Here is a 12,579-nt window from a genome sequence, read left to right as displayed (position 1 = left end):
GGCCATTTGACCTCTCTGAGCTAAAGCCTCATCTGTAAAATATCAAGATTGGATGTGATTGCCAAGACCCTTGCTTGCTTTAAAAACCTATAAGGGCAATAAATTGAAGTGATTAGCTAGAGGAAAACTGTACTTTGCATATATACACACTAATAACAGAAAACATATATAGTTTTTACTGAGGGCCAGACATTCTTCCAAGTACTTAACATCAATTGACACACAAAATATCCAAATAAGCCTAGGAGCTAGCTTTCATCCTCTTTGTTTTAAAGAAAGAGAAACTGAGGCCAAGGCATTAGATCATTTTCTCAAGGGTCAAATAGGTAGATATGCACAGCTAAAGGCACCAAGTGATCTGCACTCTGTCTGCCATCATCCTCCTGTCTACCTCTTCTGACATTTCTATGCTTAAGCTCCCTGGACTTCTCTCTGGACTCTGAGTACACAAACTTGTTCCTGTCTCAGATCCTTTGTCCTAGTTTTGCTCTTTGTTGGAGGGTTCATTCTATGGCTGGTTCCCTTTCTTATTTGGGCCTTATAGCAAAGCTCATTGGACCCTCCTGATCCCTCTAACCAAAGTCATCAGGATACATAACCACTTCTTTTTCTTGGCTGTATCTGCATCTGAAATTATCTTCATTGCTTATTAATTCATTCATTGAGTATCTCCTCCTGAAAGTGGAAAATAAGTTCCACAAGGGCAAGGATTTTGATTTGTCATCACTGTATCTCCAGCACCTAGAACAATAGTGAGGACAAAGTAGTTACACTAATTAACTACAGGAAAAACAGACATGGGAATGAATGAAAAACTAATAAAAACGGCTTTCCCATATTCATCCTAGGTACTCAAAAGTATGAATTCTAAAGCTACTCCCAGGATACATGGAATCTCTGTTATGCCATTTAAATAAGATTTTCAGACAAAGGAGAATTGAGTTTACTGACAATATTTAGTACCCACATTTCACAGAATTTCTGCTTTACTGTCAACTCCTATCAAAATAATTATGTAAACTTTTTTTTTTAAGCGAATGTGTTCATTTTAGAGAGGAGTTCAGATCTTTTACTAAATCACCCAAGAAACTGATCACCCAAGAAACTGAGCATCAGTGAGTCATCAAAAATGTTAAGCCCACAGAATCTAACACTTCCAAGAAACCTTAAGTTTTATATTAAAATTTATATGCTTGTAGAGCACAGCACAAGTGGTGTGCAGAGATAGAAGCAACAGCAACCATGTCTCATGCCCTCTCTGGGGAAGGTGGTAATATATCATTTTATCAGTACAGGAAAGGGGAACAGGGAACAAGTGTTGAGTGTGGTCTGCTTTTGGGGGAATGGCTTAAAGAACACAAGGAGCCCTAGACTGGAAGGGCATGAAATAAGGAAAGGTCGAAGCTTTCATTGTCCTCAAATTCTCACGCTCACTTCCCCCAATTATTTAAGGTAGCTTTAAAAATCCATACAGAATACTAAGAAAAGATAAAAACAAAGTGGATACAAAAAAATGGCATCAAGGCAAAATGATAATAGGACAAATTCATGGAGGGCAGGACTAAAATGAATACACAGCTGCCTACAGATCTGTGCCCCTGGACCTTTGCTAGATCACATATCGACTCTACCTTCTCTGGCATCTAGTGCAGGAGGCCTTAGTGGACAGAGCCAGGAAGTCCAGGATTCAGATGTAGCCCAATCAGGTGCATGATTCATAGCATGGATGGGCAATGGGGCCCAGGACAGGCACTGGTTTAAAAATCTAAGACAATGTCCTCCCATGGGTCCTCACAGGTGGGTTCCTGGATGGCTCAGTTGGTTAAACATCTGCCTTTGGCTCAGGTAATGATCTTAGGGTCTTGGGATAGAGCCCCACATCAGGCTTCTTGCTCCACAGGGAACATGTTTCACCCTCTCCCTCTGTCTGCTGCTCTACCTGCTTGTGCTCTCTGTCAAATAAGTAAATAAAATCTTAAAAAAAAAAAAAAAAAAGAGGACACTGAGTGACGAAAGAAATCCAACAGCACCCTTAACTAAAGGCAGCAACATGTTTCACGAGATTATTTCATATAAAATTACTCACTGTAGGCTGGGGGCCTTGTACTAAAAAAGCAATTCAATGAAAACAATTATTTGAGTAGCCAGCAGTCAATGCCATTCCCAGTCTGACCACATATATCTCCAATGGGAGGTGTGTCTGTGTGTGAGTAATGTGTGCGCGTGCACACATGTGTTTATAAGTATCTTTTGTTTAAGTGAGTTTTCCACAGAATTGGAGCAGTGGGACCTTAAGGTAGTATTCCCTAACACTTACCTGGAATGCAGCCATCCTGCATAGTCCCTTAGCTTGGAACAATACGTCCAAATTGGGATGGACTAATATTCTTGTAGGAAAGTCAAGGTGTCTGCCCTACAGGCCATACAATGAAGAGAGATGCCCTCAGTCCCTAAGGGAAAAGGCAAGAAGCTGTTCAAGGTATAATTTTGAAAATACAGATGAAGAGACCAAAAGATCCCCAAAGTTCACCAGTAGAAGGTCTATGGTTGAAACAAACTAATCTGAAAATTATATATGCAGGCAAACCAAGTATGCATGCCTTTTGGCATTTTTTTTTTTTTAAGTCTCAGGAAAGCACTTTTGAAATGGTTCATCTTGAATAGCAGGTCATTCTCTGTACAGTATAGGAGAACTGATTGCAAAAGATATACCTAGAGAACTAAATAAGTTCATATGCTGCATTTAATCAAAAATTATAAGGGGCACCTGGCTGACTCAGTAGAGCATGCAACTCATGATCTCGGGGTTGTGGGCTTGAGCCCCACGTTGGGTTTAGAGATTACTTAAAAACAAAATCTTTTAAAAAACATTGTAAGTCAGTTGTATGGTATGGTTAGTTTTTTTTTTTTTTTTTAAATGATGACTTTTGTTCTAGAGTGAGCCCTTCTGCTTGTCAAGAAATGATATGGCCAAATGTGTATTCAAGGCATTGCTGGCTCATGGTACTTACAAAGACAATACATGTACCTCTCTATTCTCTGCTTTGTTGTAATACTGTAGGAAAGCATGTCATTTAATATTTAACATTGATGTTCTATTTCTGCACTCATATCAGTTCACACATAATACACTAATGTAAATATAGTAATTCTAAAATACTTAATATATATACATACTTTTTTCAAAACAGACCCCCTAAGCTCTTCTGTAGAAATCTCATGGAGGACACAGTCCTTTATATTATTCTCTTAATGAGGAGTCTTGCACAAAATTCCTTTCTGGGATTAGTACACAAAATAATTCTACCTCTTGAACAACTGGTCTATCTTTAAGCACATAAGCTCTGTAACCTGGAATTGTCCAGGTTACAATTTTTCAGTTAATTGTTAAAAAGTTTAGTGCTGACATTTTGGTGTATTTATAGCAAGTCTGTAGGTGTTATAACATGCTTTTAATATTTTTGTCACTGTTTCTCTTTGAAAACTTCTATTGTTTTTAATTTAATTTACTTTGAGTGATGTTTTGCTATGTTTTTTTGGTGTGTTTTAAGTCTGTTAAATCTACCATAGTGGAATATATAATATGGGATTAAGTAGTCTGCTTTATTTAAAAACAAAACAAAATAAAAAACAGAAACAAAAACAAAAACAAGGGGCTCCTGGCTGGCTCAGCCAGAGGAACATGCAACTCTTGATCTCGAGGTCATGAGTTTGAGCCCCATATTGGGTATAGAGAATACCTAAAAAGATAAAACTTAAAAACAAAAAACAAAATCTGGTGTAGTTTTAAAAGCATATCATTAATAATCTAATTAGTGGAAGATCTGGAGGACAAGAAAATAAATACATTGTGGACTTATATTTTGATTACTTTGAAACAGAAATGAAGACAGCCTAACTTCCAAATATCCTTAAAATTTAAAAAACAAAAGTAAACTGATTTCCCTTAAAGTCTTACCTTTTTTGTTATATGTTGGGGGATGAATTGTTTAATGTTGTTTTACCTAAAACTATCAGAGAAAGTCTAATTGTGAAGTAAAACTGGATTCGAAATTTGAGCACATGTAGAACATAACACAGCATTCTAATCATGTGTTAGAGAATTTGCATCCTTTGTGAAAAGTATTTACTATCAGTATCTGAGTTTTTTTGCCTTATGTCATGCAGAAATAAATTTCTCCAACTACTATATTCCAAAATTCACCTCAATGGATGTAATGTTATATTACTATATGTTTTGGAAGCCAGTAGGTCACAGAATGAATTTAACAAGAATATGAATATAGTGATATTTTTTAAGTCTCCCAATATTTGGTAACTCACAGTGCTCCAGTTCACTCACACTTGGAATATCAAGTATTTAAATAAGTTTAATAGGAACAGAACAAATAAAAATATTTAAGTAACTTCCTTGAAAACTTCCATCTCAAATTTCTAGTGTAGCAACTTTTTTTTTTAAAGATTTTATTTATTTATTCCTGAGAGACACAGAGAGAGAGAGAGAGAGAGAGGCAGAGACACAGGCAGAGGGAGAAGCAGGCTCCATCAGGGAGCCTGATGCGGACCGGATCCCGGGTCTCCATCTCGGACCCCGGGTCTCCATCCCGGACCCCAGGATCACGCCGCGGGGCCGAAAGCAGGCGGTAAACTGCTGATCCACCCAGGGCTTCCTGCAACTTTTTTCAAAGTATTTACTATGACATAAATCTTCTATTTTAATTCTTTTATAGCAAATATTTGATGACATTAATGATTTTGTCTAGTTTGACAGTACCCTCAATATCACTTTACGATATTTCTAACTTCCTTCCAAAGTTCTTCTTTACTATCAAATACAGTTTCCATACATATTGAAGGCCATATGTCTATATGGAGATATTTTCAGTTCAGAAAATGACTTAAGAAAAAAAGGCAATCTTTGTGTGTGTGTGTGTGTGTGTGTGTGTGTGTGTGTGTGTGTAAATGTCCTTTAAATTCAGAAAGCAAAATAGGGGAACCTGGGTGGCTTGGTTAGTTAAGCATCTGACTCTTGATTTTGGCTCTAGTCATGTTATCTAGTCCCACACGGGGCTCCATGCTCAATGCAGAGTCTGAGATTCTCTCTCTCTCTCTGCCCCTCACCCCCACTCTTCTCTCCATCTCTCTCTCAAATAAATAAATATAGTCTTAAAAGGGCGGGGGGAATAAACAGCCAAAGACCCACAAGGCTAAGAGACAGAGGGCACATGCAGTTTCAGTAGTTTTCTTTAATGAACGCTTTGTTGTTTAAACCTATTGAATTATCCAGAGTCTGGTCATATTGCTGGACAATCATTACCCAAGCAACGTGGAGGAGATGGAAACTGATAAAGGAGCAAAAGGAAGCAAATGAGAACAAAATGAAATTGAGGGAGAAGATTAAACTGTTACAACAAATATGCTTTAACTTCTAAGAAGCACCTGCAGAGCTTTCATACACGATCCCTTCCAATGGTGAAGAGGTGGCACAGAAATATTTTCTTCATTAGTAAGACCAAATTTTAGGCAGCTAATGAGAGTATTCTTTGCAATTTTTGTGGTGACAAGAATGGTGCAGATGGGAGTTTAAGATAATGAAACTAATCCCACAATCACACATAAAAACCAGTCTAGTTTCTGACTCACAGAAGTTTTGTTTTTCTAGTTGTTTGTTCTTTTGTTCTTAATTCTTGGGGTGCCTGAATGGCTCAGGTGATAGAACATGTGACTCCTGATCTCAGGGTTGTGAGTTCGAACCCCATGTTGGGGGTAGAAATACTTAAAAAATAAAACATTTAAAAATAAATAAATAAATCCTATCCTGGTACAAGGCTTTATTGGGCAATCCTATATAATTGGAATATATAGAGTATATTTGGTCTTTTTGGCTCCAGTAATCAGGAAAATGAACTGATGCAAATGTATTCATCAGGCCTCAGAAAGTGAACTTACCACGTGACATATGAAGAGACATATTGAATGTGACCTGATTCAGGCACTCTTTGTATATAGTTTAAAAGCACTTTATAAATGAAAAGTATTATTATATTTAGTGTAATCAATATCAGCAAAATCAGTAAGATTAGGAAATAATGGACTTGCTCCAGTGCCCCTTAATGTAACTTTCAGTATAAATAGTAAATGAATTTTTCCATCACCTGAAAACTATGTATTTCTGTCTAGTACCTGACCTAGTCATTTCAAAACAGTTTATTTTATTGACCTTTAGTAAAAAGCTATGCAACAATCTCAGAACCAACTCTGAAATGAAGAACGAAAGATTAAAAAGTATATTGAAAAGAAAAGAATCTTCTTTCAAATGAGAGCAAAATTGAAAAGCTCCAGCTTTGGTTTGGTTTCTACCTACTGAATCTCCATTATTCTCCGTCATTCCAAATCTTCAACTAGATAGTTTTCTGAACTCACAGAAATATCCTTGATCTTTTTAGCTCTCTTCTCATTTTCCTGGACTCCACGAGATTCAAGAAAAAGCTCTAGAGATGAAAAGATGTTCATTGCCTTAGCCTTGTCCACAGAGAAATGATAGTTGAGACCTAGAAGAGAGATACTCCCCAGAGAAGGAGGAAAAAAGCAGATGTTCTGGAAATAGGAATAACAGAACATGTGCATTTAAAATAGTGGAAAAAAACAGTAGCGAGATAAGGAGCTGTCCCCAGGAGAGAAGACAACCCAGAATCAATGCCACAAAGGCCAATTGCTTTGAGAAGCAGGGAATGCTCAAAAATGTTGAAATCTACAGTAATGCTATAAAGATGGACAATGAGCAAAGGCCACTATATATGGCTAAAACAATACATTAATAATATTCTAAAAGAGAGTCTCAGTGAAAACATACAGAATGAATTTGGATCATAAGGATATAAAGTAGACATGTAGATGTAAGATATTGACTCTTCACCCTAGAATTGAGGGAGTAAAACAAGTACAGCAGTCCCCCCATTGGTTCCAAGACCCCTGGGGGGGGGGTGCCAGATGCCAGAAACTGCAGATAGTTCAGAATCCTACATAGACTGTTTTTCCTATACATGTATACCTATGACAAAGTTTCATTAATCACTTAGGCCAAGTAACAATGACAACAAGTAGAACAATGGTAACAGTATGTTCTAATAAAAGTGACTGTGATCTATCTATCTCTCAAAATATCCTATTGTACTGTACCCACCCTTATTATGATGAAGTGAGATGATAAACGCGTAAGTGAGGAGATGAGGTGAGGAGAATGACGTTAAGCATGTGACCTAGCATTAGGCTGCTATTGACCTTCTGACAAGAAGTCAGGAGGAGGCTCATCTGCTTCCAGATCATAGTTTACTACCAGTATTTGAAATTGCAGAAAGCAAACCACAGGTAAAGGGAGACTACTGTAAAATGCTGGGGCAGAAGCTATGCACAGATAAAAACATATCATCATGAGACATGAAATCACATCCCTCCTCAGTTTTGGAAGCATTTATCTTTGCCCTAGATTTATCAGCTATTTATTTATTCACTGACTTTTCATTTCATTACTATTCTAAATATAACATTCTGTGTTATTTAAAAATATACACTGGGACTTATTCACCTAGATATAGTACGAAGTACCAAGTAGTGACACATTTTAAAAGAGCCCTTGAGCTACTTTTATTTAAAGGCAATTCAACGACTGTGACTCTCCTAGAGTAAATGCGTAGCACAAGTACATGCTAGTTCAGTATTCTTCACAGTTATATCATGCTTTGTAAATTATTGTGCTTTGCATTCTATTTTTAAAATTTAACTCAAGAGTTGTGTATCATTCTATTGGATTACCATAATAAGTTCAAAATGAAATGGAAAGAATACACTACAAATAAAATCCAAAGGATATTAAAAGTCTGTTTAAGGGATCCCTGGGTGGCGCAGCGGTTTGGCGCCTGCCTTTGGCCCAGGGCGCGATCCTGGAGACCTGGGATTGAATCCCACGTCAGGCTCCTGGTGCATGGAGCCTGCTTCTCCCTCTGCCTATGTCTCTGCCTCTCTCTCTCTCTCTCTCTCTCTCTCTCTCTCTGTGACTATCATAAGTAAGTTTAAAAAAAAAAAAAGAAAACTAAAAAAAAAAAAAAAAAGTCTGTTTAAAAGGCACCGTGCAACACCACAAATTACATCCCTTTGTACTACACTTAGAAATAAAATTAATGAAAGATACTTCCAAAATATCTCTACCAACCCATCTGGTGGTGCCTATTATGTAAACTCATGGTTTCTTATTTCTCCTTGTAGGTATTTTAACTATACAAGAGCCTAAAATTTGGGTGAGTGGCCTCTCAGTGACTTCTAAAAAATTAACACATTATTGTTATAAGTGTACATCAATATATAATACCATAAGACAAATGTATTTTATTCAATATTTTATAGTTATGGAGGGGTGGAGAGAGACGGACATGGTGGCTAGGTAGAAGAAGGCATTGAGAAAGGTAAACTATCAGCTGTTACAAGGAAAGGCAAATTATAGTTGCCCATGACATTTGTCGCTAATTATAACAATCATCTTCCTAGACAACAGGAGGATAATGATACTCAATCAAGAGCAAGTACTCACAATTTCCTCCCCAGGCTCCACAGCACCATTGGGTTCAGCTCCTGTGTCCTTCTCCAAGTGGCAACCAGATCGTTCTTTCTTGAATTCATTCTAATCCTTTAACCCTTTTTTCTAGCCCATGATCCACGAGTTCTTTGTCTTGGGATTGAGCAATCTGACTGAAAAGTCGACAAAGGAAGAGAGAAAAGAAGGAATCTATTCAAACTAGGAAGATACACATGAAGAACAGCAAAGTACAGACATCTAAAAACAATACATACCCATAAGTAAAATATGATGAAAGCACACCTATCAGATGACTTATGCTGTGTTGAATAATTCTCAAAGTATAATATACAGGAGACTTCTAACCTTTGTCTTGAGCTTAAAAATCTGTCTGAAGCCACCCATTTCAACGCCAACCCTTAAATGAAAAAATACATCTGAAAACATAATTATTGAAGACTAAACAAATACTACTCTAAAGAACATAGTCCCCAATTTTCCACTGCAATTTTCACAAACTGTTATATGTTTGTGAAGTATGTACTCAAAATATGTACTCAATTCTCATGCACTTTCTATAATAAGGGCAATTTTTGAAGTATATAAGCAAATATAAATTAACCAGATACTTTTATAAAGCTGGAAATACCATAATGTATAATCCCATAAATGTATAAATGAGGGGAAAGCTGCGTGCTCTGATGTTGGGTTGATAAAATATAGCTATCACAGACCTCAATCACATCAAGAAATATATAGTAAATGCTGACCAGAGGTTTTCATTGTGCAGTGAGGAGAGATCAAGGTGAAGTAAGTTTAAATTGCAGTAGGTGCGATTTTGAGCAAACAAGAAGCAATCTTTGACATGTCAGAAAAATCTACAAAGGGTGGTAATGGATTCAGCTTGATCTGCGAATGAAAGAAACAGCCATTCATTACTGTCGCTGCTATCATATTCAACATGGCCAACACTGGCTCCCTCACCATCATCAGTATCTATATTCAAAATCCCTACACAGTCCCTAATATTATAAACAATTATCACACACTGGATAATTCACTTGCTAAGACATGTTCAAGTAAAGCAATGTTTGGAGGCAGGGACGGATCTAGTTTGAGTGGGACTTGAAGCTTATACATTCTGGGGGGGGGGTCCCACTTTAAGAGAAAAATACAAAATTGTAGATACAAAATTAGGCATAAATATTTGGAATGAAAAAAATTATAACAGATTTTAAAATATAAAAGCTGACAAATATCATCAACATTATAGACTCAAGGAAAACAAACATTTTTATTAACAATCTATCAGATCACCACCACAATAAGTTTGACCCCCATTTTTTTGGCCTCAATCTCTTTCATTCCCTGTCTTGTAAAGATGCTAGACAACTACTTTAGTCTCTCCTTAAATATGGTTAACAAAAATTTTATTTTCTTTTTATTAATAGTTTAGAAATGACTCTTTTTGGTTTTGGATGCATTATCAGTGATTTTCTTTTTAATTTTTTTTATTTTTGCATTATCTGTAAATAAAGTTTTATTGATAACTTGGGAAAATTTATATTGGGTCTTGTACACATGAGCATAGAATTTAGAACAATTTGCACAGACAAGGTCCTAGGTCTATATATTTATATATTGTAAATTGCATTTTTCCTCCAACAGCCACACAGGTCCATGCTCAGTACCATAGCACACATTCATATGGCTTTAATACTTCCCATCAAGAAGCACGTGACAAGAGTAGGCACCAGAAGTAATCCCAGAAGTCATTCCTTAAAGCAAGATGACCATCACTGATTTAATCATACATAAAAGTGACTATGAATCACATAAATAGATGCAAATAAGCCCAAACTAAACATATCCCTGGCTCAGTTTCTTTTTATGCAATCCCCCAAAATATCATTTGACATTAAGAAGTGTTTGGGGCTAATAAACATATTTATTATCTGATGGCATATTAGGAACACATTTATATATCAAAATGTATTAAATTATACGCTTGAAATATGTGTGCTTTATCTTATGTCAGTTACAAACTTGTTTTTATAAGTAATATATCAGTTCAAATCTAATTAGGGTACATAAAACACAAGTTTTAGGGAGAGTATTCAAATAGGAACAAACTTGGAAGTGATGCCCTCCTCAAGGCTGAATGAAGACCTTATTGGAAAAGGTAGTCTTACTACCCACGCCATAGCAGAGAAGTTAGCTGGACTGCCTAAACCAGAGATGGTCCATGGGTATTAAGCAATAGGAATGAATGAATGAATGAATGAATGAATGAATGAATGAGTAAATGGCCAACCACCCTTTCCCAGTTGCAGGTGAAACAATGCTGGTGCACAAAAGGAGTCAAGGTGTTGTGGGTACACTCATTGCTGGTGGGGGGGTGGGGGGAGTTGTGTGTGTGTAGCAAGAGGTATGCAGTGTCTTATGTCAGGAGGACTGCGGAGAATGACCCTTTGGGATACAAATGGGAAGAGGCTGGTGGGGTGTTGTGCAGAGGAGTTTGGAGTGTTGGAACCCTGTTGACCAAAGGCCTAAGCGACACTTGGAGCACATGGTGTCCATATCAGCAGGGCCACAGTGACTGCAGTGGCCAGGGCAGTGAGTGTTTTGAGGAACTGAGTCCTCTGTGTGTGTTTGCTGGGGCAGTGAGATGCTGACAGCCATGTAGCAGGGGCAGAAAGGCAACACAGCAGCAGACTGGAACTGGTGAGTCTGCAACCATAAAAGAGCTGAAATGTTACCAGATCTATAAACTGGCAAGTTAGCCTGCCACAGATGTCTTTCTATGTGTATGTGTACAGAGGCATAAATATGCAGAGGGGAGGGGTGTTTGTGAGCATGTGAAATCTCTTGTTCAGGGAATAGACCTTTCACACACAGAGCACTGTGTGTCCCTTCCTCATGATTCAATTCTTCCATACGGCGATGCGGTGGAGCATCACATGCTCTATTTCCACATGTGGAAGTTGTTTCAAATGAAAATACAGGGTGATGCAGTGCAGCACATGCACCCTGTGCGTAAAAATGAGCTTTGCACCACAGGAGAGGAACTCTAAAATTAGGAAACTCAAAGTGTATACAGGGCTGCTGGCACACCAGCCATCCTCCCTTTTAGAGACCTTTGCTCCAGAATATAAACAAATCCTCTCTGGAGATCCCCAACTCTGCCCTCTATATAACCACTTGGAATATAAACAAATGTAAACAAAATGGCTCTGGGGAGATAAATCAGTATCTCTCACCGGATATCTCTATCTTTATAGTTCTATTCAGTCATCCTTTAACTCAGGTGCCAGAGTTCTTTGTTCAAAAGCCCTCACTGCAAAAATGTGAAAATATACATAGAGCATTGACTCCCTACAGGAGTCACAAAGAAAATTCACTCCTCTATAATGTCCTCCAGTGCCTTTTTTTGACAAAGCTTATTATCACACTTGCTGCAAAGAAAAAATGTTTAAAGCTCCATTCTCACAGAGCAGGTAAAGAGTCGACTTTGAGCTGAGATGTAATAAATTCATACCCGGAGCACCTAATAAAAATATTATAAATTTTATGTCTATAAGTTTGAGAACTAGATGAAACTGATAAATTCCCTAAAAGACACAAACTGTTAAAAGTCATATATGAAGAGACAGTCTGTAGAGCCGTATATCTATTAGGAAATTTAATTGGCAATTTAAAATCTTCCCACAAAGAAAATTCTATATCTACATGGCTTTATTGGTCAGTTCTTTCAAACACTGAAGGAAGAAATAAACACTTCCCAACTCGTTCTGTGATAATAGCATTATTCTGAATCCAAAATCAAACACATCACAGGAAAAGATAACTACAGACAAGTATCCTTCATGAACGTAGATGCAACAAGTTCTTTAACATTTTAGTAAATCAAATCCAACCGTGTGTGTGTGTGTGTGTGTACATTTTTTTTTAAGATAATACATCATAAGTAAGTGGAACTTATCCCAGAATACCACTCTAGTTTAACATTA

General features: G+C 37.2%; 1 protein-coding gene across 7 annotated transcripts in view; it reads right to left on the bottom strand.

The window, feature by feature from the left end:
• Nucleotides 1-12,579, bottom strand: part of LOC118349920 (uncharacterized) — a 586,341-nt gene that overhangs the window by 85,154 nt on the left and 488,608 nt on the right. For 4 of the 7 annotated variants that reach the window (XR_007408488.1, XR_007408490.1, XR_007408489.1 and 1 more), the window contains one exon: nt 8,585-8,742. Coding sequence is in view for 1 of the 7 variants with exons in the window: in XM_049106059.1 (XP_048962016.1) it covers nt 2,318-2,332 (15 nt within the window). In the remaining 6 variants the exon portion in view is untranslated. Of the gene's footprint in view, nt 1-2,317; nt 2,443-8,584; nt 8,743-9,339; nt 9,479-12,579 lie in introns of those variants that run through there. The other 3 variants (XR_007408493.1, XR_007408491.1, XM_049106059.1) reach the window with 2 other exon arrangements.

This window comes from Canis lupus, chromosome 35 (genome assembly GCF_003254725.2).
Source record: "Canis lupus dingo isolate Sandy chromosome 35, ASM325472v2, whole genome shotgun sequence".
Classification (NCBI taxonomy): Eukaryota; Metazoa; Chordata; class Mammalia; order Carnivora; family Canidae; genus Canis; species Canis lupus.
This window is presented reverse-complemented; position numbering and strand designations above follow the sequence as displayed.